The sequence below is a fragment of the Peromyscus californicus genome, unplaced genomic scaffold, assembly GCF_007827085.1.
Source record: "Peromyscus californicus insignis strain IS unplaced genomic scaffold, ASM782708v3 Scaffold_4__1_contigs__length_199733344, whole genome shotgun sequence".
Taxonomy (NCBI): Eukaryota; Metazoa; Chordata; class Mammalia; order Rodentia; family Cricetidae; genus Peromyscus; species Peromyscus californicus.
In genome coordinates, this window is record NW_026294562.1 from 77,992,611 (window position 1) to 78,019,943 (window position 27,333).

A 27,333-nucleotide genomic window follows, 5' to 3' on the forward strand; every position below is an offset into this window, starting at 1 on the left:
CAAGATAGAGTCTTTATTGATGTAAAGTTCCACGTGGCCTGGCCTGCCCTCCTCGCAAACACATTAGCAGTCCCAAAGGTGGAGACACAGACGCTGCTCAGCCTGGCCCCATGTTTCCAGAACACAGTCAGATTGCAGCCTGTTGTCTGCTACCCCCACCACCCGGCCACCACCCACAAACAGCCTCCTTCCCTTGCGGTCTCGCCTTGACTGCCAGCAGTGGTGTCCACTAGGACCCACCACCGGGCAGTTGCATCTGTTTTGGGGGGGATCTCCACTTCCACATTCCGGGAGCCCTGGCTGCAGGTCATGTGTGGGCAACTGGCAGGGACTGTGGCTACTTGAGAAATGTCTTGTTAGCCTTGCTGCTCTTAGTTAGCTGGGACAGCGGATTCTGCCTCCAGCCTCAACCCACAGTAGCTGTTCAGTGAATGGCCACCTTGGGGCCCATTACTGGCCTCCCTGAACCAACAATTTCCACCCATTTTTAGGGCCTCCCAAGTCACTGCCAGGCAGCTGTGTCTAGGCTCAGCTTCCAGCTCAAGGAGAGTCAAGTCGCTATGCCAGGGCTGCTGTGAGCCCCGGGCAACAGATCTATTTGGTGGGGAAAAAAAGGGGGGGGGGGGCCTGAGCAGGTAGGGCAGCAACTGGGAGAGCAGAGGGCTTAGGACCCTCAACAGTGTTGTGAGACATAGCACACCGAGCCCTCGAGTCCCTTGTGAGAGGAGAGCCCCGGCCAGTCGTGGGGAGGCAGCCAGGCTCCGAGTCCCAGGGTCAGGCTAAGTTCACATCTTCAATTCACCATTCTCTGGATTCCTGGGAAGCCTGCCAGCTGGGCTGTCTCCCGGAAGGCACATCTCTGGCTTGGATGAACCCTGGCCTCAGTGCAGACCTCAGCAACACCACCACCCTCACTCACCTAAGAAACTGCCATGCCCAGGGTGCCCGCAGACACCTCGGTGGTCTGGCTGGAAAAAGGAGCATGACCAGGGGTCTTGCCCTCCACTGACGAGTTGGAAGGTGTCCTGGGTGCTGAGGTGAGGCTGGCGTCTGGTGGCATCTCCCCAGGACAGGGTTCTAAAGCCCCTGAGAGGCTCCCTGGGGATGGTGACCTGTCCCCGCAACAGCAGCCACAGCAGGGGCTAGCAACCACGTGGATCTGGCCACCTTCCTCCTGGCTGTGGTGCTGCTTGAGGTGGCCACAGAGGTGGCAGGTGAGGGACGAGTAGACAATGCCAAGGCCCAAGTCATCCCCAAAGGGCTTGGGCACGTGATCTGCAGGAGGAGGGGCCTTCAGCCTGTCACCTCCTTTGAGTCCCAGCTCCAGACCAAGGCATTCTGGGGTGCTGCTGGGTGGGACTGAGTTCAGAGGGCTGGATGGCAACTCCACATCCAGTCCGAAGGTGAATAAGGGCATGGAGTTAGGGGACTGGTGAGGAACAGGGTTCTGGAATGGCTTGTAGCCTCCGTGCCCACTGTCAGTCCCTGGTCCTGCTGTGTCTGCACAGACCTCACCGCTGCTGAGCAGGCTGGAGAAAGCCTTGTAACCGGCATCGCCACTGGGCCCGAAGCAAGGTGCCCGGGAGTCCTGGGAGGCACCCTGCTTCACTGCCTGCACAAACTCCCGGTAGCCACTAGTAGGGACTGGGGCAGGGCTAGCTGCCCCGTGCTGCAGGACACTCAGGTGAAGGATCTGCTCCCAGCTGTCCCCTTGGTGCATAGGTGGGCTTGAAGAACGGGGGCCAGCTGGGCGTGGAGGGTCCCCTTCTTCCAGGTGGCCAGCCTGCTGCTGTTCGGAGGCCAGCTCTCCAGGATGCGGGGACTGGCTACGGAAGTCACTAAAACTACGGTAGGCAGGATTGTCTGTGACAACAAGTGGCACCTGCGTGCAGGCCGGGTCAGCTGCACTGTGGGTTGGGCTGCCTGAAGGAGGGCCCAGGGGTGAAGACTGCCCTGAGGCCTGGCATGTGGCCTCCTTGGACCCCATGGGGAGGCAGCCGCAGGCCACAGAAGCTTGCCCACTTTCTGAAGGCAGACGGGAGCATGGCTCTGCCAGGCTCGACTGGCCAATGACGCCGTCCTCAGCCTCCAGTAAGTCTGAAAACAGGTTCTCAGTGAGCCGGGCCATGATGTCTGCCTGACCCTCCTGGAATCCACCTGTACTGTTGTCAGGTAACATGCTCAAGTCCCCCTTGACCATCTCCTCTTCTTCCTCCTCGGTCTCTCCCGGGGCCTCAAACAGCCCCACACAGCGTATCACACTGACATTGACATTCTCTGGCCAGAGGACGGTCCTGCTGACCTCCACAGGATGCCAGGCTGCCTTCTCAGGACTCTGGAGAGGCCCAGTTTTGGCGGCCTTCGGGGACTCTGCCTCCCTCTTGACGCCATGCTCCAGCAAGCAGGGCAGCAGCTTGGTCAGACAAGTCTTCCAGCGTCTGCAGAAATAAAACTTAGGGTTCAGTTTCGCCACACTCGGAAAAACTCCTACTCGTGGAATGAAACCTGCATGGGATCACCCTGTATTGATATGGGGGTGTTATAGACACGACTTCTGACTTTATAATCAACACCCAGTCTGTTTTCACTGCAGAATGGGGACTCAGTCACCCACAATTACCTCCTGCCACCCTTAGAAAGAAGGCAGCTGTGTGGAGGGCGGAGAGGGGGAATGACCCCCCTGTCAGCCAAGAAACTGCCACACTTCCCAAATCCACAAAAGCTACAACCCAAGTTCAAGTTCAGATACATACGGGCACTTGGTTGACTCGTGGCTTCGGGCCTGCTTTTCCCACAAGGGCACCTAAAACAGATGGTCAATGAGAGAATGGGGTGCTGTCTGCCAGCCCAACCCAGCTACAGAAGGCTCGATGTCTTCGTGGACAGCAACTGTACCTGGACAGCTGAGGTCCACACAGGCCCCACAGAGCTCTGGGAGCTTTAACACCCGCCCTCCCACCCCCCACCCCAATGAATGAAAGTGCATTGGAGATGGCAAATGGTTTCGGACACTCTGGCTCCCCTGTCCCATCCTTGACTCTGACCTGGCCATAGTACTCACTGTGACCAGCACAGCATGGCAGAAATAATATTGGGCCCACACGGACAAGGCTTCACAACTGTCTGTCCACTGTGTGGTGTCTTAGCACCCAAGCACTACCCTCCTTGGCTCTGGAGTCCCAGTGGTTGGCTCCTTGCCCCCACCCTACCCGTGGCTGGGAGTCACACTACGGAACACTCGCATCCTCCTACCTGTGAGTCCTGAATGATGATGGCCACCAGGGGACTGCACGCTGGGGTGGGAATCTGGTCCCACCACGCTTTCTTAATCCTGAGGGTGGAAAGGAAGTGGGTCGGTCTCTGAATGAACAGTGGCCAAGGTGCTCTTGCAAGCATCCTGGCAAGCACTCCTGCCAGGGCACGGAGGCCACACAGATTCCATTTTGGATACGGAACGACCGTCTTGGTCCTAACCTGCTGAGGATGATGTCTTCTACCGCTGTGGCCATTCTAAATGGGGAGAGGGGCCCAGGGCGAGTGTGGTGCTGGCAGAGCGGCTCTGCAGGCTCCCATAAGGCAGTCTCTGAGGAAGCTGCCTCTGTACCAGCAAAGACTCAGGCTACACAGCAAGGATCCTACTCCCCCAACAGTCGCTTCTTGGGAGCAGCAGGAGCATTTGCCATGCTGGCTTTAACAAGCCCGAGAGGCCAGGAGCCATGGAGAAGCAGGCTCTCCCTCTCTTTCTGGACTGCCAGTGGCTCTCTCTCCACCATCCTCCCACAGTATTTGCTGAGCACCTACTATGCATCCATCACTGTGCCAGGCCAGGGCCACGGGGATCAAGGTAGACAGAGAGCCAGGCAAAGCCCCTATGGGTCGCCTTGAAGAGAAACAAGAAGCATACGCAGACATGGTCACATGGTACTCATGCACCACGAGCAAAGACCACAGCCAGGCATTGGTGACTGGGTATCGTCCCAGCCACTCAAGAGGAGTCTGGGCAGGAAGAGTCAAGAGTTCAAGGCCTTCTTGGGCTGAAGTGAGTTCGAGGCCAGCCTGGACAACTTCTCAAGACCTTGTCTTGAGGCAAAAACTAAGTAGAAGGCCAGGGTGGAGATCAGGAATAGAGTGGGATGTGTGAGGCCCTGGGTTCCAAAACATTTAAAAAATAAAAACATAACAGTGTAGAGGTGTAGAGAGGAAAGTGGGAGAGAGAAGCCGGGCTGGGAGTATCAGGAATAGCCCAGGAAAGGTCAAGGGACAGAACTTTCAGGGTGGGGACATGACCAAGAACATGTCATGTGCCTCTGAGAGCTGAGGCCGCTGGGTGCAGTGCAGCAGACTATTATTTTAAGGTGTGTTACTTTTGTTTCTGCTGCATTTGTTTAACTCTGTGAAACTGTGTTACTGTGTCTGTCTAAAACACCCGATGGTCTAATAAAGAACTGGCTAATAGCAAGGCAGGACAAAGGGTAGGCGGGGCTGGCAGGCAGAGAGAATATATAGAGGAAGAAATCTGGAAAAGGAGGGCCAGAGAAGGAGGAGGACTCCAGGGGCCAGCCACCCAGCTACCCAGCCAGCCACGGAGTAAGAAACAAAGGTGTACAGGAATAGAGAAGGAAAAGCCCAGAGGCAAAATTAGTCGGGATAATTTAAGTTAAGGAAAGCTGGCAAGACACTAAGTCAAGCTAAGGCCAGGCATTCATAATTAAGTATAAGCCTCTATGTGTGATTTATTTGGGAGCTGGGTGGCAGGCCCCCCCCCAAAAAAGAGCAAAAGCCTCCAACAATAGTGCAGGGTCATGGGGTGGGAGGAAGGGAAGGGCAACAAGGTAGAGAGAAACTGAGGCTCGTGAGCAGCAGTGCCTAGTTCAGGGTGACTCGGGCATGAGAGGCAAGTCACAGAGAGGACCTGGCATTCCCCGAAGACTCAGCCAAGTGTGGGCAGCTCCCTGGTACCGATCCTCAGTTACTTCTAATCTCATTTCACAAAGAACATGGCCCCAGGCCTAAGATTCCAAGGTAGAACTCACCAGAAATAGATCTTCCCCATCTACCAGCCCTGCCCAGGCTCCCCTGGAGGTTTTGGTCTCAAAGTCACTCTGAGCCTACAGAAGAGCTCAGGTTCTGGGCAGCTCGCCAGCCACCGACCAGCAAGCACTATCACTAGGCCTCACTCACATCCTACTACATTCATACCGTCTGCTCAAATTCCTCTGCTCCTACCACAGGCCCAATGCCGGGACCGTACCGTGAGTACTGAGAGGGACCAGAGACAGCTCCTTTATGTCAAAGAAAGATTCCCTCCCCAGCCCCAGCCAGTTCCTTCCCTCCAGAGCACCTACCATCACTACCCCCCCCCCCCCCCCGGCTCTCTCCACCCGAGCACAGTCACTGTGGAAAACGCCCAGCCACCGGCTGACCTGCCCTGAGAGGCAGACTTCGGACTGGGGACCCTGCCATCCTTGTGTCTAGCAGCACAGTGGCCATTCTGTGACTGTGTATTATGGCAGCCAGGACAGATAAGCAGGGTACCCACACCTGGCACACCGGAAGGGCCAGCTTGAGGCACCAGCCAAAGCAGAAACTCACTTGATGAAGCTGACGTAGCACAACAGGCAGAAAAACAGGATGCAGGCGCAGGAGATGCCGACCCCCAGTGGGAGGCGCTGCTCCAGGGGCAGGGGGAAGTCTGCAAGGGGAAGGACAGCCGTGAGCCCGAAGCCCACCCGGGGCCATGTGCAGTCTGCTCCACTCACTTGGGGTTCCCCTGGGACCCTCGGTTACCTGGCTGCAGGCAGCCCTCCCACCTGTCCCCTCATCTCTCCCTCTTACACACCCATGTCCTCACTGTCCCCCATCCAAGTCCAGATCACAACAGCTGGAAGCTGTTGCTCTTGTCTTCCCAAAGCTCAGAGGTCAAGTTCACTGACATGTGGGAGGGTCTGAATTCAAAACCTGTCTCTATCAAGTCCTCGCTGAGCAGCCCGGGGGTGGGCAAGTTGGTTATTCCCTTGGGGGTTCTTATCTGCTCAGTGGGCTTAGAAACATCCTTTTCTCACGGCCTGTGAAGGCCACGGGATTGAAAAGGTCACACATTCAGCGTGAGCACAGGCGTCTCTTGTTCACTGACTCTGAGAAGATGTCTCTGGCACCGTCTCCCACCATCTCCTCCACCCTCCACTTCTGCCTCCCTCCCTCCCTGGCACGTGCCATCATCTGGCTCTCCCTGGTTTCTTTGCTTACATTTTTGTTTTTTCATCAGTGCTTAATCTTTTGTTTAGGATGTGTGTGTTAGGGTCTGAGTGCAGGAGTGTATGAGCCACGGCACGTGTATGTCAGTCCTGGCCTTTCACATTGTTGGAGATGGGTCTGTTTTCACCACCGTCTACACAGGCTCGCTGGCCACCAGCTCCCGAGGTCTGCTGTCTCCTAATTCCCATCAGGATTACACACACACACACACACACACACACACACACACACACACACACACACACACGTGTTACTGCGTCAGGCTTTTACATGGGTTCTGGGGACTCAGGCTCAGGTCCTCTCACTCGCGTGGCACAGAACCATCTCCTGAACCCCGTGTTTCTGTTTGTGAGGCACGTCAGCTCCGCTGCTCTGAGATTCCGGTGTGCCTGCTGCACTGCTGGAGCCCCAAGCTCCTTCAGTAACAGTGTGTCAAGGTTGGCTGGAGAAACGTGTGCCATCTACTGTGCCCACTCTGTACAAGCTCTCCCGCCCCCTCAGCAGTACCACTGGGCCAACCTCCTCACCTTCCCCAGCCCTGACTGCGCAGCTGCCCTGTGCTGGAGACGAGGACTCAGACCGACCCTGTTTCACAATGGACTGAACAGTGACCACCATGGAATCGTGGGCCTATTTGCTTCCGCAGCCCCTGACCACTATACCATATCCACAGGGGGGTTGTACGGTTAGAGGCATTCCAGGACTGAAAACCCTGAGGGTCAGGAAGAGGGAATTCATGACTAGGGAGCACACATGGCTGTAGAGACCCTCACAGCCCAGGGCGCTGATACTCACGGTTGTATATCATGATGCTAGGACTCCATTCACTCCACGTGCCACTGAAGCTCTGGGCCAAGACCCTCACCCGCGCCCTGTAGTGCACCCCCGACTTCAGGGTCATGGTTGGGAGGAGCAGCCTGGGTTCCATGTAGGTCACATTATGGATTATGAACTGTCAGTAGAGAAGGGCGTGTGGAGCGGACAGCTGGCAGGGATGTGTGCTGGTTCCCAGCCTGGCTGCTGTCCTGAATGACCCCTCCAAGCTGGGCATGTGATCATTCCCACATCCCTGCCACCGCAGAATGAAACAGAGGGTGCCAGCCCTCCCCTGGCTCCTCCCAGGATTAGCCGTGATATCAACCATTATCCGGACAAATGGATTAAACTGAGTTTGAACACACTGTAAACTAAGGCTAAACCGTATGACCTTGAGTAAGTGACCTCGGCAAGGTCACGTCTTGGTTTCTGGAGGTCATCCCACCGCTGGGAATGCTAGGAAGGAGAGGTAGGAGGACACGGGTGGCAGGCAATGACCCCCACCTGCTTCTGAAGCAGGGACCTAGGCAGCCCCTGCAGACACCTGCCTTTGTCTACCTGAGGACACCTTCTTGTGTAGGAAATGTTTTGGATTATTTGTTTGTTGTTGTCTACGTAGCCCAGGCTAGTCTAGAACTTCCCACACCCTCCTCAGTCTCCTGAGAGCTGTGGTTAGAGGCATGTGCCTCCACACCCAGCTCAACTCTACTTTTAGACATCAATGTGTGTTCAGCAAGGAGCTGTGATGCCACCCATGCACAGAAGACAGGTCACCATGAATGACACACAAAAGTGCGCAAAAGTGACCAGGAGTACGCCCAGCCTGAAGTGACCACTCTGCCACCAACAACCTCATTTGTCCCCTTCTGGGAAGTAGGTGTGGCTCAAAGCCCTTCACTAACAGAGTTAAAAGGGTAGGGATGGGTCCGCCCTCTTCCTGACACTACAGTCTGGATCCAGAATGTTCCCTAGGGTCCACGTGGTAGAGGCTTGGTCCCTAGAGTGGAGCTACTGTGAGATGGTGGCGTCTAGTGTGAGGAAGGTGGGTCACAGGGCATGTTCTTAGGAGACATTGGGGCAATGGGTGCAGGCTTGTGTGTGCCTCTGCCTCCTGGCCACCGTGAGGGGAGTGCCTTTGCTCCACTCTGGCCATAGTGCTTGCTTCAACACTAGCCCGGAGTGATGGGGCCACGTGACCACAGACTGATCTCTAGGAAATCATGCACTTAAATAAACCTTGCCTCGTAAAGTTGATTATCTCAGTACTTTATCTTAGTGATATAGAAAACTGGCCAACACAGCGGCACACTGAAAATGGAGGACCAGGAAGGGGAAAGACGAGCCTGGGGCAGAGCCTGGCAAGGAGTGAGCTCTCTAGTTCACTGTCCTACCCCATACCACCTCCCAAGCTCCCTACTCCAAAGATGGAGCCTTCCTTCCCAGCCCCATCCCTAGGCAACAGCAGGGACCCATGGCACCCACTTACTTCCTCGGGGTTGTCCACTCTGGAGATGTTGACCATGTAGATGAGCTCCTTGTACAAGGTGTTCTTCGATGGGTACGGGTTGCTCCATGTCAGCAGCCATGCATTGGAGACATTGGTGTGAACTGTGAGGTTGTCTGGAGCCAGGGGCTTCACTGGGGAGAAAGGGTGCCTGCGTGAGGGGCTTCAGCCCCGAGATCTACTTTGTTTTAAGGTCCCGATTAACAACTTCATCTCGTCTTCTTTCGTAGGGGAGGCTGGCCTCCAACTCCTGACCCTCCTTCCTGACTCCTGAGTGCTGAGATTACAGGAGCCAGTTTCGTCACTTCTTACGTGGCCACATCCGTGAAACCACAGCTGTCGCCGTGTATGTTCAAGTCAACGCGAAAATGACTTTAAACTCATTCGTGGGTCAATTCTAATAACTTGTGGGCCCCCAGTGGTCTGAGCAGCAGTTCTAACCACAGACGGAAAGCCCTGGGATCTTGGGGAGATGTGCTCTTCAATTCTGCCCCTGGTACTGAGAAGCTGTGTGACCTAAGGCAGGCTGCCTGCCTTCTCTGATCTACAAGATGAGGGCACTCAATCTCTTTTGCAAGTTGAGGTTCCGGTAAGTCACGTCACCCAGGTCACCCAGCAGCAAATTCTTGCTTCGGATTCCTGTTTCAACTACACCTGCGTGGAGGTGTACGGCTCAGCGGCAGAGCATTTGCCTAGCACCTGTGAAGCCCTGGGTTCCGTCCTCAGTGATACGTGGGAACAAGCTCGTGCTAAGGACTGCTACAGACCTTCCTTCCAGAGTCAAGGCTGTATGATAAACCAGCAGCTGACCTCCTGCCTGTGTGCACCACACCCCCCTGCACCACACCCAGCCAGCCAGGCCTGACTTACCATTGCTGCTGGGCCTGAAGGAGCCATTCCACAGCAATCGCCCCTGAGTCTTTAGGACCAGCTTGTAGGTATCTGTCTGGACTGGTTCATCTGTGGACATGTGGCACACACACGTGGTGCTGGCGCTGTTCTCTGGGATGCATGTGTGGTTTCTGTAGACACAGGCCGAATTAGGGAACTTCCCATGGTCACCAGCTTCCCAACCACCTGACAGGAAGACCTAAGCAGCCAGGACCCGGCTGGCACCTGACTTGGGGTTAGCATCTTGCTGGCCACAGCCCTGTCCCAGTTCATTCTGAACACTCCCGTGTTGCTCTGGCTATAGACCTCAGTCCCAGGACTGAGCTTGAGAGCATTAAGAAATTCAAGGTGTCCCAGCATCCCTCAGTTTACAGTGGACTGTGATATGCCCCAGCACACCTCCCACAGGCTCCTGTCCTATGCACACCAGTATATTTCTGCCAATAGGCCACCTACATCTCATGGGCCAGGGGCCAAAACTCATTTTCTGTAAAAGGCCAGACAGGAAATTGAAGGCTTTTGAAGACAATATAGTTGCTATCACCACAACAAATTGCTGATTCAGCCCCAAAGCAGCCACAGACAAGATGCAAATTAATGAGGTATTGCATGCTAATAAAACTTTATTCATAAAAACAGTAGTCTGCCTGATGTGGTAGCATACGCCTTTAATTCCAGCACAGGCAGAGGCAGGCAGCTCTCGGTGAGTCTGAGCCCAGGTTGGTCTACATAGTGAGTTCCAGGATAGCCAGGGCTACACAGAGAGATCCTGTCTCAAAAATCAAACAAACAAAACCAAAAAAATAAGTAGTGGCCAACTGACCTGAGGTTCATAGTTTGCCAGTGTCTGGTCTGAGCCAGTGGACAAAAGCACAGCTCACTTGTCTTAAGGTAACAGGAGGGTGGAGGGTCACCCTGTAGGCATTAGGGCTATGTCTGTGTCTTTGGAGTACTAGGTCTGTGGACTTGGTTTTGTCCTAGGCACAATGTTCACAGGGTACCTGGGTGCTAGGGAATGGTCTAGAACAAGCCTGGACACCATGCTTGTACATCCTGCCATCTACCCTCACGACAAACTCCACCAAGTCCTGCCCCAGGGCTAAGTGTGCTCAGGGATCACCAGTCAGACTTCCACGGTTCTCTCTGCCTAACATGTGGATCCCGGGGATTCAGCGCAAGCCATTAGGCACATGCCTTTATCAGCTGAGCCATCCTGCCAACCTCATTTGTGATTTTTTTTTTTTGAGACAGGCTCTCGCTCCAGCCCTTGCTAATATTCAGGTGCAAAAGAAGTTAGAGAAGTGCTGGTCTAGTTGAATATTCCAGCCACATGATCCAGTGACAGTGGGTCCAGAGTCCCTCAGTGTCCTGTACCCTGTGGGTGGGGGTGGAGGTGGGGTGTGGGCAACTGAACTCAGGGTCATCCGTCAGAAAGTACTCTACCACTGAGCTACATCCTCAGCCCTTTCCCTTGTTTAATTTTGCGACAGGATCTCACTAAGTTGCCCAGGTGGGCCTTGAACTTGTGACCCTCCTACCTCAGCTTCCCAAGTTGCTCGGCTATAGGTCTGCACTACCAAGCTCCAAGCTCAGCTACATGGTAGTATCACACAGGATACCTCATCCCAGACCCGGCTCCACCTCAGACACCACCCCATAAGTTGCCACAAGTCACACAGCACAACATATCCTGGTGCCTGCCTAGAGCAGCAAAGGCCTGGACAGACCTCTAGGCACTGTCTCCCTACTCTCCTTACTCAGAGAACTCGAAGTCCAGCCAGTACAACAGGTGGAGCTGAGATCTGCAGTCGACAGCGCCATCCAGCGGCCACTCACAAGTGGAATTGCGGATGTAGTCCGAGAAGCAGGTGGGCTCACCCAGGAGCGTAATGCCCCCTGCAAAGACAAGATGGCCTGAGTAGTGGAATCATGGCAAGGGTCTTCCACCACCAAGGTAAGAGGGAGGCCAGTGCAAACAGGACCAAGAACTCATGTCTGTATGCGTGCGTGCGTGCGTGCGTGCGTCTCTCTCTCTCTCTCTCTCTCTCTCTCTCTCTCTCTCTCTCTCTCTCTCTCTCACACACACACACACACACACACACACACACACGTGCCCCTCCACCTCAGAAGCACCCACTCTAAAGCACAGAGGAAGAGGTGGTGTCCTGTAGAGCTGCCGCCCACTCCCCACATCTCCTGCCCTTACCTCTTACCCACTGAGGCAAGAGGATGACCCTGCTCTGTACTGCTCAGGCTCTTGTCCTCTGGTGTCTAAGAGGCTTAGTCAACAGAAGAGACTGAAGCAGGGCAGGAGGAGGGGACAGGCCTTATCTGTCAGCTCCCTGCCAATAATTCAGAGACCAGGGGGCTGTGGTACAGCCAGTGATTGTGGGGGTTTGCTAACTATGGGGTACTCTACTACCTGGGAGCCTCAGGAGCTTTCTGACCCAGGCCCTGCATGGCCACCTTCCAGACAGAGTCACAAAGTACATGCCAGTAGGTGTGGCCTGCCATGGAGCAAGTGCTCACTCAGCAAACAAAACTCTGACCTCCTGACCCCATTCCTACCCCCACAGCTGCTCTGGCCTTGCCCATCACACAGAACAGTCTGCCCTTGTCTGGGCTTGGGGCAGAATTCGTGAGTCCAATTGTTTTTTTTTCTTACAGTGTCTCTATAGTTACCTCAGGCTGGCCTCAGCCTTACTATGTAGCCCAAGCTGGCCTCAAACTCAAAATCCTCCTGCCTCAGTCTCCCCAGTGCTGAGATGACAGGTGTAAGCCACACCTGACCACAGGGATGAAAACCTTGAAGTCAGTTCCCATGTGTCCTCACAGCGACCTTCTAGGTTGACTCAGAAACCTCTTTTCTTCCCAGCCCTCCACTCCACCCTGGTCTGCACTGACTGCCAAGTCCTCAGTTCAGACCCTTGCAGCTCCTCTGACTCAGTGGCCCTGTAACACGTGTGTCACCCTCCCCACACATGCCAGGTAGGCTCTGCCAGGGGCCTCACCAGAGACACACCTGCAGGCACCGGCATGCCGTCCCCTGCCTTCCTTCAAGTTGGACCCACTGTCCCTTGAGAGAACATCCTTGAGCACCCTGCTTTAAACTGCATTTCCCCCATCTCCACCCCGGCCCTCAAGCCCCCCAACTCGGTTCTGAGTTTTCCCACCATCTTTTGATGACCTCTGCCATATAACTCCAAGTGTTTTCTACCCATTTCCAGGACAACCTCAATTTTCACTTTGAATTAGTGTCAACGCAAATAATTTAGTCAGGACATTTGTCATTAGTGGTCCCCTTCCGCGACCACACAATCTCCACAAGGGCTTTGTTGTGTTCATTGATGAACCTCAGGACCTTGACATGTCATTAATGATTGATGGATACATGATTGAGAGGTGGTGACTTACCAGAGCCAGCCACCCACAGCAAAATCAGACAGCTCACCGAGGACAGGAACTTGGGGCAGAGCCACCCCATTGGGGATGAAAAGGTGCCTGCAGGAGAAAAGAGTGGGTGAGTGCTGATCTGGGTTCAGTGGGGCTCATGTCACTTGTGGCATGGCCTCTCTCCCCCATGTCTCTGTGTCCTCTCCACACACAGCCAGAGACCATACCACTGTTCAACTGTCCCAGAAGAGCGGTGGCATATATTCACGACTTTCTCAAGTTCAAACCCTGGCTCCCTCTCAAACCAGCGGTGAACGCGAGCAAGCTGCACACAGTGCCTGAGCATCCCTATCTGATAGGTGCCCATCTACTGACGTCCCAACTTAGGGGGTGCTGGCAGCTTCAAGGAACAGATAAAACCAGCAGGGCCCACACTGCAGCTGGAACAGTCTGGAAGTGCTTCAACTGGCTCGGTGATAAGGCAACCCAGGCTGGGGTGGGGGTGGTCCCAGGGAGGGAAATGACATGAAGATCCCAGATCTGGGAGTGCTCAGGGGCTGGGGCAGCTTAGCGCTTGCCTGGCCACATGGCAGGCCCTGGGTTCCACAGCCAGCATGGTGGGGGTGGAGGGAGAGGCTCAAAGCAGAAGGAAAGAAAGGAAATGAGGGGATGGGAGGAAGAGGAGGGGAAGGGAGGCGGGGAGGGGATGCTGCGAGGGGGAAGCTGTGTGTCTGTGTCATTCTCCTCCAAACAGCAGTGGGTTGGTCCCCCGTGTCCCCTCCTGCTTGGGTCTCTATCTCAGGGTCATATCTAAATTTGCAGTCCCAGGCCCACTTTGCCCCTGAGCATCTGTGACCCCCGCAGCAGGGTTCTTCAGCTTCTGGGTTCTGCCTCCTTCTGCTGCACGGACCTGGCAGGCTGAGCTGGCAGAGTCACACACAGGAAGCAAGACACAAGGTGGACACCCAGTCAGTCACACATGCATCCAGTTCCAGCCACCAAAGAAAGGCTCACGCCATCAACGACCCTGCTGGACACTGTCCCCGTGGTGCGGTGAGCTCTCAAGGCAGAGATGTGTCTGCACTGCCACCAAGTGTGAACTCCTAATGTCACTGTGCTCCATGAGCTTGCACATGCAGCACTCAGGGTGTGACAGGGCCTGCTGTGACACCACGACAGCTACTACGATCCTAGGCACTAGATTTCTTCAGCTCCATTGCAACCCTAGCGGCTGCCCTCTCACACCAGTCCATCGTAACCTGTCGTTACATGTGACTCTGCAGTTCCACACTGAGGGACCTGGAGCTCCAGAGAGAAACGGACAACTTTAGGAAGGTGAACAACAGATGAGCTTAAGGGAGTGCTCCAAGAATGAGGGGACAGGGCAAGACACAGGAAACCCAGCCTGGAGAGTACGAGATGCCAGCAGCTGGCAGGCTGAAACAGGAGGATCATGACCTCAAGCCCAACCTGGGCTACACAGCCCTAGAATCCTCAAGGAGGCAGATCCAAAGCCAGAAGCCAGGTCCATCTGCGTCTGAGCTCCAAGTATGTCCCTCAGCTTGTAGGACTACAGCCTCAACCCAACAATGAAATAAAATCAGCCAAGAAAATTGACCCTCACACTTGTCGACTTCAAATGGGAACAGCCTGTGTGAAGGGCTGAAGCCTGGCTTCACTGTGGAAAGGCCAAGGGCTTCACAACTGGCCAATGGCACAGCAGCTGCTTAGGAGCAAGGGTCTTCATGGCTCCTATTAACAGAGACTGAGACACAGGACAAGGGAGGTGACGGCACCCAAGTGAGCCGGTGCATCTCTTGGAGAGGAACACTATGATGATCTGATGTCCTGGAGGACCTGGAAATCTCTGCCCGCTGCAGCCTCAGCACTCACTTAAGCAGCTATTTGCTCCAGACTGCTTTCTTCGACCTCCCCCCAATTCCCACTCAAAACAGCCTTATCAAGGAGGTACTATCAGTTCCCTCATTTTCTGATGAAGAGTACTTGCCTGAGGTTGCACAGCTGGAGGAGCCCTAGGATTTGAATGTGCCTCTCATGGTGGAGGCCTTGCTATTAGCCACTTTCTAGAAGCCCACGTCCTTGTTTGAGGGGTCACTAGAGAGAGTGCAAGCCAAACCCTCTTTAGGCAAGGTACATATACTTAACATTTCATTCCACTTTAGGGGCTCCTGGAGCCCCAAGTGTGGACTCAGTAGCAAAGGCAACTCCTTTAGGTGGTGACATCCATCAAGGGTCTTTGATAGGTGGGGTTTTGAAAGTTCATTCTGGAACTGCAAGATGTCTGGAGCCATTGGCTGTTGATGTGGATGGGGCCAGAGTCATTCCTAAATGAGGAACAAGGCCAGGGACTGCTATTCCCCTCAACAGCCCAGACCTGCCCAGCTCCATGTGGGCCACAGACCACAGGTGCCTCGGAGCAGCCTGCCTAACTAAGAGTCAAGTCCAGGTGCCTGAGACAGGAGAGTGACAGGAGACTCTTACACACCACTGTAGAAATTGCATGTTAGGAATAGGTTCTCAGGCCATGAGGGTTGGAAGGGGGCCCCAAGACTGCTGGTGAAGGAGTCGCACGTGGACCCCTGTGCTGAGCGAGGTCAAGGGTCTCCACTGTGGCCCATAGTCTTGTGTGAAAGTCACACAAGCCTCAATATGAGCAAGTGCCTAAGGAGATAGGGATGCTGGGAGCAGCTCTGGGGACCAACGGGGCCAGTGCTTGGGCTGTGACTCTGTAGAGATGTGTAAGAAAGTAACCCAGGGAGGAGCCGAGGAGAGGGTTCAGTGGGTAAAGTGTTCGCTGCACAATTAGAAGGACCTGAGTTCAGGTCTCCAGGACCCATGGAAGATCTAGCAGTGTGTGTCTGTAACCCTGGTTCTCAGGGTGAGGGGACTAACTACTCCCTGTAGCTCACTGGCCACAGTCTAGCTTAACATGTGAGCTCCAGGCCGTTACTATTATTACAGACCCCCGTCTCAAAAAAAGATGGGCTACAGGTGCCTTTAATCCCAGCACTCGGGAGGTACGGGCAGGTGGATCTCGGTGAGTTCAAGGACAGCATGGTCTACAGAGTGAGTTCCAGGACAACCAGGGCTACACAGAGAAACCCTGTCTTGAAAAACAAAACAACAACAACAACAACAAAAGGGCTGGAGAGATGGCTCAGCAGCTGAGAGCAGAGAGCCTGGGTCTGGTTCCCAGCATCCACATGGCAACGTACAACCTTCTGAGATTCCAGTTCCAAGGAACTCAGTGCCCTCTTTTGGCCTCCAAGGACACCAGCATGCATGAAATACACAGACATATAGTCAGGCAAGATAATCATCCACAGAAAATAAAATAAATAATAAATCATTAAAAGAAGATGAAAATGAGAGAGGAAGACATTCAACATCAACCTTTGGCATATGTGCAGGTACCCACGTATGCGTGTGCACGCACGCACACACACACACACACACACACTCTTGAGTACACATATGCGTGCAAGATCAACACTGGGGGAACTGAGGGCTTTTAGGGGCCTTCGCTGCTTCTCTGTTATTTTTAAAACTGCATTAAAGCTTCAATTATCTGAAAATAAAGTTTAAATTTGAGGAAGCAGAAAAAACCAAACAAACTCCAAGTCCCTCGTGACATGACTTGGAAGACTCTACTCACCCTCCTGAGGCCCCACAAGCCTCCAGGGCCCTCTGAGCAGTGGCTACCAGCTCCCTTCTCATTGACAGCCCAGAAACACTCCTGTGAGCCATGTCTGGCCCTCCCCCTGTGCTGAGGGCTCTCCCGGCCCTGTTACCACCGAGCAATCACCCCAGCCTCAGCCTGGCACAAACCTCCACCCCGACAAGGGAGGTTAACCAAAAACGTCTCTGTCCTCAGCACAGGGACGGTGGAGAGAGGGAGACCTGACTGGAGAAAGAAGGGTGCAGAGGATGTGGCTCGGTGGTAAAGCTGTGCCAGAGCCTACAGAGGGCCCTAAGTTCCATCCCCAGCCATGCAAGAGGGAAAAATGAAAACAAGAAAAAGACGAGCTTTAATATACAGATCCTGCCAGCCAGTGTGATACTTCTTTGAGAAAAATAGTCAAAGCATACAAATAGTTTACCAAAGAAGCTGGGACAGCCGGAAGATGTGGAACCCCCTTAAGATGCTCCTGATTTGAGAAATGGAACTGTATGGGGGTAACCTGTGGCCAGGCATGGCAGCGAGTGCCCATAATCCCATTCTGGGAGGCAGAGGCAGGGGGATTCTAAGTTCAAGAGCAGCCAGCACAACACAGCGAGACTCTCAACCCCTCCCTGAAAAAGAAAGGGAACTGGTCATTTAAATCACGTCTGTGTCACCAGAGCTACTGTGAGTCTGTCTCCATAAGTGCTAGATATGAGAAGACTGGTTTGTGTCTCTATCATCACTCATTTGTCCCTGGTCCCCAGAACACCGCCTGGCATATTATGTAGTGTGTGTTCGGTGACTGTGTGTTAGCGGGTGAGCGGTGAGAACTAGGCAAGAGCAAATCCAACAATCCGAACACAGACCTTGGGCCAAGCCTCTGCCCAGACGGCTGTATGGGATGCTGACTACTCCCCTAGCTTACGTCCCAGACGCCCCGTGAGGCAGGTGCCATCAGCATCTCATTCCACAGGCAAGGACACTGAATCGGGAGTTGGTAGGACTCCTGCCATGGTCCCAGAGCCAGAATGAAATCCACAACCCATGGGCTTGACCACCTTGCTGCCTCTTGAAACACAGTGCAAATGTGGGGCAGATGGCAGTGTGACAAGCTGCACGTGCAGAGGAAGCCAAGGTCAAGGGGCTGGGGTGTCTTCTGAAGTGACTGACCCAAGATTCCTGTCTAAGTAGGCCTGCGGCTTCCTCCCAACTTCAAGACGGCTGGGCTGGGCTGGCTGGGGGCCAAGGACACACTGCTCCCAGGCAGCAGCCACTGGGGTTCCCAGAAATGGTGGCCACGTCAGCAGCCCCACCTCAGACAGGGAGGCAGGGCAAGCCAGGGCTCCTATCTGTGCTGGCTCAGCCCAGGAGGGGCTGGCACAGCTGCTCCTGCTGTCACTGGAGTGAGAAGCAGCCAGTAAGCCCTAGATGCCACCTGCTTTCCTGTGTACCCTCTCTGGTCACGAGGACTTGAAAGCATTCACTATGTACCACCTCCTACAGCTGTAAATATCGCTGTTCAACTCCTTTATTGCTCTTTCTTGGTACAGGGGATTGAACCCAAGGCTGAGCAAGCACACTACATCTGAGCTACTGCCCAACTGTGTGTGTGTGTGTGTGTGTGTGTGTGTGTGTGTGTGTGTGTGTGTGTGTGTGTGTGTGTGTTTTGAGACAGGGCCTTACTACATGACTGAGTCTGGCTTTGAAGTTCATTCTGGAGCCCAGACAGGCTTTGAACTTGTGATCCTTGTCTTTGCCTCTTGAGCGGCTGGAGGCATGGACCACCAGCTGGTCTCACTCTTTGATTCTTTTAACAAACGCCGGAGTGAGATGAGAAGATACCGGAGAGTTTGAAGCAAACGTGAGATTTTAGGAATGATCCTGTGGCTGGCGGTGTGCAGGACCTAGGAGTCGGGGCCAAAGTGAGGCCAGGCAGCAGCCCACCGCGCAGGTGCCAGCAAGAGGTCCCAGGGCTCCCACGAGGGTGGAAGGGACAATGCAGAAAGAAAGACTGAAGCCCTCACCATCAAGAATTGCTAACACAGAGGTCGGGTGTGGTGGCACATACCTTAAATCCCAGCATCGGAAGGCAAAAGCAGGCAGATCTCTGAGCCAAGAGTCAGCTTTCCAAGCTCCCTGTGAGTGCAGGACAATTCCTAAGCCTAAGTTTACAGATTCTGAAAATTCTCAAGGAGGCCTGGAGGTAAGGAAGGTGACTAACCCACCAGACACCAGTGAGGGCCTGGAGCTTCCTGTCTGCAGCTGAGCTCTCGGATGGAGTGAGTTGTGGTGTGGTTGGCAATAACGGCAGGCCCAGGTGGCAGCACTGTCTACCAGGGCGGGGACTCCAGGACTGTCTGGGGCCAATAGGGAGCCACTGAGGACTCTAAAGAAGGAAGAGAAGCAGGCCCCCTTGGAGCTGGATAAAGAGCAGGGCCAGTGACACCTGATGACTGGTGCAGAGGAGCCTGTGCTTGGGCACCCTGCCATGGAAGAGCCCACAGGAATAGCATGAACTGTGGACACTAGTCCAAGGAGCCACTGGCCCCAGGAGCAGAATGTTCTCGTGGCTTGGAGAGAGCTTGAGAGTCCTGAGGAGATGGACGCTAAAACCCAGGAGGCTGTGCAGTGAGTAGAGCCTCCTCCAGAAGAGACAGGGGTGGCTGGGCATCCTGGGCTCCCTTTGTGGACAGGGGAACTCTCATGAGGACAGATTCACCAAATGCTAAGCGCTATCTGACAGCTGTAAACACACACAAGGCCAACAGCATCCTTGGGGAGGCCTTCAGGCAACTCCAACCAGGATCCCTGAAGCCCATCTTATGGAAAATTCTGGAAGCCAAGAGAGCACCTAGGCCCAGCTCCTTTCAGCCTCCACTCAGGCTGGCGGTCCCTGGCCAGCCCTTTCCTCCAGAACTCTGGTGGCAGCTCTGTGACGTGCTGCATGGCAGCTCCCCAGCAGCTAGGGCTGTCGCTGCATTTCCAACACCCTGTTAGGACATCTGGAGTGGGTATGGAGGGCTTCCACGGTGACACATAAAGCCCCCTCCTCTGCTAGAACTTTCCATCTCTGGTCCACAGCAGGGCTCTGGGTTGTGGCCAGCGAGCTGTGGTCAACTCCACTGTGGTCATTACTTACTGCTCCAGAAACCGGATGCCTGGCTCCTGAGCACTTGATTACATTCTTTCTGCTTCCAGAGATCTGCAGAAGCCAGCACCATCACCCCTGCATGTGCCCCCATCCTCCCACCTCTCAACAGCGGGGTGCAGCTTTCCTCCCTCCCTCCCTCTCGGGGACCCACTGAACTCTGACACCAACTGAGAAGACTGTCAATCCAGGTGAATCAGCCCTTTTTTTAGAGATGGAGCAACCTGGGCCCAGAGAGGTTCTGAACCTGCCTCCGGATGCACAGCTGGTGACTACTGGGGCTATGGATTTGAACTCTGACTGCGTAACTCTTGGTCCGGTGTCTGGCAGAGAGGTAGCCGGAAGTGGTGGGACCGAAATTCAGGCTCTGCCATTGTTTTCACAGCCTTCAATGGAAAACTTGTCTAGTGGTGACTGGGGCTTTGTGCCCCTCCCCCACACCCCCAGTAGGAGACACTGGACACAGGTAAATACCCAGTGTGCCAGACAGGCGTGGTGAGGGCAAGGGGCACTCGTCTGCATTTTTCCTGCTGTCTCAACCCTGTATTGTTCTGAGCCCTGGCACAGAGGGCCTCCCACGTGGGCAAGGACCCTAGAGCGCCTAAGATATGGGTCAAGGCTCTGGGACAAAGTGCAACTCCACCCTGACCGCCCAAGACCTGCAGGCTGAGGTCAGAATTCAGTCTCCTCCTCTGGGAAGTAGGAACAGGTTTACATGCCTTAGTGAGCAGGTTCGAGGAAGCAAAGATACTGACCATGGCCTGGGACAGGGTTTACGGAAAAGGGAGGAAGGTTTACTTCTATGCACTGAGAAAAGCTGAGACTTTAAAAGTAATCATTTCCATGACGGCAGGGAGAAGGCTCACAGGCACAAGCTTCCTTCCCGCTGTGGAAGACAGGCTCAGAAGGACCAGATCTCCAATTCCATACCACACAGCACGGGCGGAGGACATGATGGACAGACATGGATCTCAGGATGAGAAGCCAGGACCACGTCCTCAGGAGACGGGGGACTGAAGAGGCAGCAGAGGACCTGCTGTGGAGCGGCAGGCGGCACTACGAGCCAGAGCTTTGTTTTCAGGGAGCTGACAGAAAGGCCATGAGGGGGGTGCCCTGCAGCCAGCCATGAGGAGGACAGCCCAAGGCCAGCCTGATCTCCATCCTGAGAGCTATCTCATAGAAATGGGCAGAGTGAAGAAAAAAGATGAGTCTCTGGCGTCAGTCTACTGGGGGATCAACAAATACTTTGGCCTGTGGGGTCCTTAGGACCCTTTAGTGTTAGCTAGGTTCCTCAAGCATTCCCACAGGTCCCTTACACTCCACAGTCACCCCACTGTGCCTGAGAACCGCAGGCCCCCTACGATGGCCTAAGGGCCTGGAGAGAACAGTGGTGGGCTCTCTGTGTCTGTGAACAGAGCACTGCCTGGCCCTATGTCCAACAATAATGAGACAACTCCTAAGTAACTCAATTAAGCCTGTGGTCCCCGTGTGGCCACCGTCGTTAGTTCAGTGGGTGGGAGCTGACCTGAGAAGCTGGGACACCCCAGCAAGGGGAAAAGAATGGCAGAAGGGGTCCCCAGGACCATTCGAGAACTAGCACCAGGGAGAGTCCACCCTTTCTGTCCCTGTGAGCACTACCATGCCCCAATACTGGGCACCGCGGTGACGGGAAGGGAGGTGGGTTGGAGATGCCCCCTCACCTGCTCATCAAGGTGTCAGAGAACCTCTAGAGCCCTCAGTGGGCAGGTGAGGCGCCGAAGGGTTGTCCTTTGAAGTCCACACCCTCCCCGGCCACCCAGGCCAACAAGTATGCCGTGGGCAGCCCCACTCGCTGGGTCACCTACACTGTCTCCCTCACTTCCCACCCTCCTCCCCCGGCACCGCCCTCCTCACCACACCTCTACCACCACGGGCAAGCCTACTCCTTACTCAGCTTACCTTCCACTGTCTAACCATCCCTTTCCTTTCCATTCTCTGAGCCTTGCCAGTTCTGTGCCAATTCTCAACTGAAAGTCCCTCAAGGTCCATGTCTCACGTCCTCGAAAGAGGAGGCGGCCAGGCTGGAGTCATACGCCGTCTCACAACATTCATCCTGGCCAGGTGCTTTCCCACTATCGGGCCTTCGCCTGTGCCGGCCTCGCTGTCTGAAATACCAGCCAAGGAGCTTTGCGCCGGAGGATGAACGCATGGATGATAGGTCCGCAATGCCTGATTTCTTCAGTATCGCATTTTCTTCCCTATGGTGCTAGGGACTGAATCCAGGCCCACAAGCACACATTCGAGGCAAGTGCTCTACCACGCATGGAGCTACACCCCCACCCCAGACAGGCAGGGCAGGCCATATCCCACTCTCTGAACAGGAAAGCAATATACTCAGAATCCTGGTTCCTGAGCAGACTGGAGTGCTACTTCCCTAGCAGCAAACAAGCATGAAGTCACCAGAGAAAAAGCAAGTGTGGCAGGCATGGAGTGACTGACAGGGGGAAGGACACTTCAAATGTGGCAGGGAAGAGCTCAGGCTGCTTCACATGGAGAGAGGGAAGGTGACATCCAGAGTCTGCTGCGCCTGCTCGATGCGCATCTGACTACACCACTTCAGAAGCTAGGCCGAGGCCAGCAGACACTGAAGGAGAGCGCTGAGTTAGGGGAAACAGCTGGTGTGGTTAGTGGCTCACACTGACAGACGTGTCTTCCAGGACTTCACTCTCAATAGAAAACACACACTTTAAAAATACATAGGGTCACTTGCTATGTCCTCCAGGTTGGCCTTGAATTCAGGATCCTCCTGCCTCAGCCGACCAAGTGCTGAGATCACGGGTGTATGTGGTGAACATCAAACACATCGATCACTGGGGTTGGGGAGGTAGCTCGGTGGTTACAGTGTCTGCTGGGCAACCATGAGGACAAGAGTTTGGATCCCCAGCACTCATGTAGATGATGGGTAGGTGTAGCAAGCCACCTGTACTCCCAACACTAGGAAAGCGGAGACAGGGTATCCCCAAGTCAAGCTGGCTAGCGAGACAAACACCATTAGCAAACTCTAGGGGATAAACCAGCTGTGCATACAAGGTGGATAGCAATCTAGGAAGACACGGGACTTCATGCACATTTGCACACATACACATACATCCTTTCAAACACATCAGAATGTCCAGAAAAAAAAAATGGTCAGAAAAATCCTTTTTAAAAGACCAACAAATTCCCCACCATTGAGACAGAAGCCACATGATTCTACCACAGCAGCCTGAAGGACCAGATTTAGCATCTAGCGGCAGAGATAACAGAAAACGCCACCCATCGCAAAAACACTCCAAAAGCACACGCCACTTCCAAACAGCTCCCGCAGCAGAAACAAGAAGAAATCAGCACCTCTCCAGCAGTGACAGACAGACAGACAGACAGCACAGACTTATTTAGCCAGAAGTATACTGGAAAACAAGAAAGACTGAAAACAACTGTAGCCTCCAACAACACATTTCAGAATGTTTCAGAAGAAACACTAAAGAGAAAGATAGAGGCTCCCTCAGCCCAACCATTACAAACGCCGCCAAGGGGGCTGCTGCCTCTCATTAACTATGGCCGCAGACAGCAGGAGATAGGACATGCTCCAGATACAAGGAGGTGACGGTCTCCCTCAGCTTCGACCAAAAGGGCTTTACAAAGGACTCCAACCAAGTCAAATCCAAAGCCAGACTGAACTCAAAAGTCAGCAAAGGTAGAAGGAACACTTAGAATAATTGTAGCTGAACAGCCTGTACTAGAGGAACCTTGGGTTGGAGCAGAAAGATGGTCAGTACCTCCAAGGGAGCTGAACCAGGGCCAAGAACTTGAGGTTCCTGGAAAGCTGGTCTCAGTGGTCATCCGTGGTCATCATCCCCAGAGCAATGCGGTAGTACCGCGCTGTTCCAGAGGCAAGTGGACAGGAGACTGTAACTCTGCTGGCTGGAAGGATATCCAGTCCATGGCCATGGCCATGGCTCTCCTCCCTGGGTTTCACTTCCTCATTTGAAAAGGCGGAACACCCCTCTGGCTGCCCTAGGAAACCTCAGGCCGCCCAAGTTCTCCAAAACGGACCAGTAAACGATGTTTCCCGGATCCAACCAAGACAATCTTGTTCTTATAAACTCTCCTCCTCCACCAGGGAGCTTGAACAGAGGTTAAGCACGTACGCTTGTGGGTGACTGGTATCACAGTGTTCCCGGGCAGGTCTCTACACCAGCCTGTTTTCTTCCTTGGGGATAGGAGCTCAACCCAACACGCACTTATATACTTGCCCCTCCCTGCCCCCCCCACACACACACGTGTCTTCCTCACTCCCTGGGACTGTGGGGAAGGGGCTTATCTAACAATAATCTGCAGACTGATTGGGTGGAGGCCTGGCAGTGTTCACAAGATTATTGGGCACAGCCAAGTAAAAAAACTGACCTTAGTTGCATGTGGTAAAGACGGGAGGCTTGCTGTGTGACCCTAAATAAGTTACTGAGCTTTGCCACTGCATCCAGAAAACTTGAATGTCTTACAGACCCTTGCCTGCCAGGGCTTAAACAAACTAAGATAATACAGGTGGCTGGCTGGCTCCTCCCACCTCCCCGACTTCTACTCCTGCCCCTCCCTGCTCCCTCAATCCCATCCAGTCCCACTGCTTCCCTGCTGTGGGCAAAACACAAGGAGCCTGCTCCGTGCCTAGAGCCTTTGGCACCTGCTCTTTCCTACTTGGGATCTCAACTCCAAAGCCAACTCCTTAGAGTCACCTTCTCCTCGGGACTTTCAGCTTCCTGGGGGCCTCTACTGCTGGGTCACTTGGGGTTTTGACCCTGGCCTTTTGGTTGACAGCCAACACGTATGAGTATTGACTTTCTTTCGGTAACTACTTCTGGCGGCTGGAGGCTCTCGGTCCCAGAGCACCCACCCCCCAATCTTCCCACCAACCCCATGAGACCCACTTCTTCCCTTCCAATGCCCACACAACTAGGAGTCCCTCAGCTGGGGCCCCCACTTGAAGTTTTGCTGCCTCCAAGAGGCTGTGGGCCCCAGAGGCAGCATGAGTCAGTGGTGGCAGCACCTGGAACTGCCTGACATGGGCGCTTCTTAGAAAGACATGCTATGCTCAAGAGACTGAACTGCACCCGTACGTAGCCCACAGGCCACAGGAAGCCCTGTGTTACCACTCCAAGAGACTCCTGCTGACCTTTGTTTCTCCCATTTTTTTTTTTTCCTGCAGGACCCCTGTCACTGACTGGTGGTGCCTGTGAAACCCCAGGAGCTTAGACACACCATCTCTAATGGTGTCTAGGAGATGCTACTCACGACCCAACAGGGTTGGCATCGCCCGTCAATCAGTTGCAAGCGTGGTGCCATGGAGGAGCCCCGATTACTCTTCAGCACAGTGGAGCAGGGCTGTGGATCCGGTGTGAGAGTCTGTTCCTCTCGGGGAGTCTAAACTACAAGGGCTTTGTCAAACACCCCATGTCTGTCCTGATACAGCACCTGGCACACTTGGTCCCTCAGAGCAAAGAAGTGCCAGGGGCAGCTTGGTAAAGCGATGTCCCCCTAAGTGGGAGAAGACAATCAACTGCCTTGCCGCCCCCACCCCCCATGAGCAATGGTTTAGAAACGCCATTTCAGGGCCATCCTCATCCCAGACACCTCCAACAAATGGGAGGTGGAGTGACAAATGCTCGAGATCACACAGATAGGAGCAGCAAGGTCAGATCTGAGGCTGGGACCCTGTCTACAGTTCTACCCCCGCCCCCTGCCTCAGGCTCAGAGAACCAGAATATTGGACTCCAAAGATGCCCCAATCCATGCTGGATGTCCGACCGAGTCAGGTGAGTCTGTGCCCACCCAGGCAAGCCTCATGCAGGTATACCAGCCCAGAAGTGGAAATCCAGTCAGACACAGCCAGGCTGAACTCAGAGGTTCAACTGAGGAATACTCAAGAGTGTCCTGTCACAGCAGACACAGGCACAGTGCGGTGCCAGGTGAAGAGGAAAGGAGCCTCCGGCCCCTGCCTCTGCCACTCTCCGATGCGGGACCCCCAGCAGAGTCCCTGCACACATAACTGGATGTCAGTATTCTCGCTTCGCCAAATGGATCCTTGTGGGTAACAATAAAGATCTGTTCACTTAATCCTTAGCAAGACACACATCAAGCCTTTGCTGGGTCAGAAGCTCTGGCTTTCAACCTCCAAGCCTCACTTCCCAAGCAGACCTCCTGGGCCACGGGGATCATGACAAGCTTCTTACTACGTATACCAAGTGTGAATGGGTACCCCAGCTGGGTCCCCGCCCCAGGCCCCAAAGGCAGCAAAGTAGGGTGCAGTGTGGATGAGGACAAGCATTCTCTTCGTTTGTCCCCAAGTGTAACAGCAGGCCATTGTGCCTTCCTCAGGGACAGCCTCCCTGGCCACCCGGCCTTCCCCATTCTGGGATGGCACTGTAGAAGACCCCAGCACTTCACAGCACAGCCTGATACTGCAAACCCTCGGATGATCACAGCCTTGCCCAGTTACCAGTGTGTGGTCATTTGGACAACTCACTCGGGTCCCCACCCCTGCCCTGAAGATCCAGGAGCAGGTCCAAGCCCAGGAATCGGCCCGTGACTTACCCAAGCCCTCCAGCAGGGCACCCGGGACCTACCTTCCCACATAATCTGGCTCTCCTAAGTTAGCTAGGTGGCATAGTGAGCTTTCCTACCTTCTAGCCTTTGCCCATGCTGTACCCACAGCTCAGCATGCCTTCTCTTGCCTCTGATTCTCAACCTGCCAAGTGCTCTCCCACACCCCAAACTGGCTCGGGGATTGCATTTCCCCAGGAAGAGGTGTCTTGCCCCTTATACCCTAACCTTGTCTTGTATGTTCTTCCCTCAGAGGGCAGAGCCTAAAACAGCAAGCAGAGGGCAGATGAGCTGGAGAACAAATGGATGGCATACTGGTCACCTCCCATCTCTGCCTCAGTGTCCCCCACTGCGGTCATGACTCCTCTAGCTGATTCCTAAGAGGCCTTGCTAGGACTGTAGAATCTCATTATTCTCTCTAGCCAGATATATCCCAAGCCTCAGTTTCTCCATCAGACTTTAGGATGGGAGAAATGTCTCAGCAAATACCCCTTGACTCCCAAAAACCACCTGTAAGGGGAAGGCCACAGTGGGCCCCACACCTTCCAGAGGACTGGGGAAAAGCAGGGACCAGGAATGCTGGTTTAGGGACAGGCTCTGAACCTCAGACTGCCTGGCTGGCTTATACAACGTCCAATTTGCCACAATAAATACTCAGGTTCCTGGGTTACTGAACCGGAACCTGGGAGGAGCTAGGCAGTCTGGGCTTCTAGTAAACCCTCTTAGCGTCCAGGTGGGGACTGCGGAGACTGCCTGGGTACCAGCGGGTGTGTGGTTCACCTGCTTTCGACCCGCGCCCGACGGCAGGAGACCCTGGCCGGGAGGGGAGCCCGGCAGCCCCACGCCCACCCGAGGATCCGCGGACTCTGGTCCCAGCCCTGCCCGGTTCCGCGGCCACCTCTGGCTGGTCCTGAGCCTTCCCCACCGCCCATTCCTACCTGTGCGCTCAGGCTCCACGCGCTGCGCGGCGCGGGGCTTTCCTGCGCGCTGGACCTCGCCCCGGCTTCCTACGCCGTCCGGCGCCCC

At 54.5% G+C, this 27,333-nt stretch overlaps 1 protein-coding gene across 2 annotated transcripts; it reads right to left on the reverse strand.

Annotated features, from left to right (window-relative positions):
- Positions 1–27,333, reverse strand: Il4r (interleukin 4 receptor). 2 transcript variants are annotated; one of them, XM_052713228.1, is made up of 10 exons: positions 27,246–27,333; positions 12,881–12,967; positions 11,224–11,362; positions 9,446–9,597; positions 8,558–8,709; positions 7,051–7,207; positions 5,593–5,692; positions 3,253–3,331; positions 2,754–2,803; positions 1–2,438 (listed from the first exon to the last, which is right to left on the reverse strand). In XM_052713228.1, the coding sequence occupies exons 2-10, from the start codon at positions 12,948–12,950 to the stop codon at positions 920–922; spliced, it is 2,418 nt and encodes an 805-aa protein (XP_052569188.1). In that variant the 5' UTR covers positions 12,951–12,967; positions 27,246–27,333; the 3' UTR covers positions 1–919. The 2 variants fall into 2 exon arrangements, with proteins under 2 accessions (XP_052569188.1, XP_052569187.1); XM_052713227.1 differs by lacking the exon at positions 27,246–27,333 and adding an exon at positions 23,490–23,623.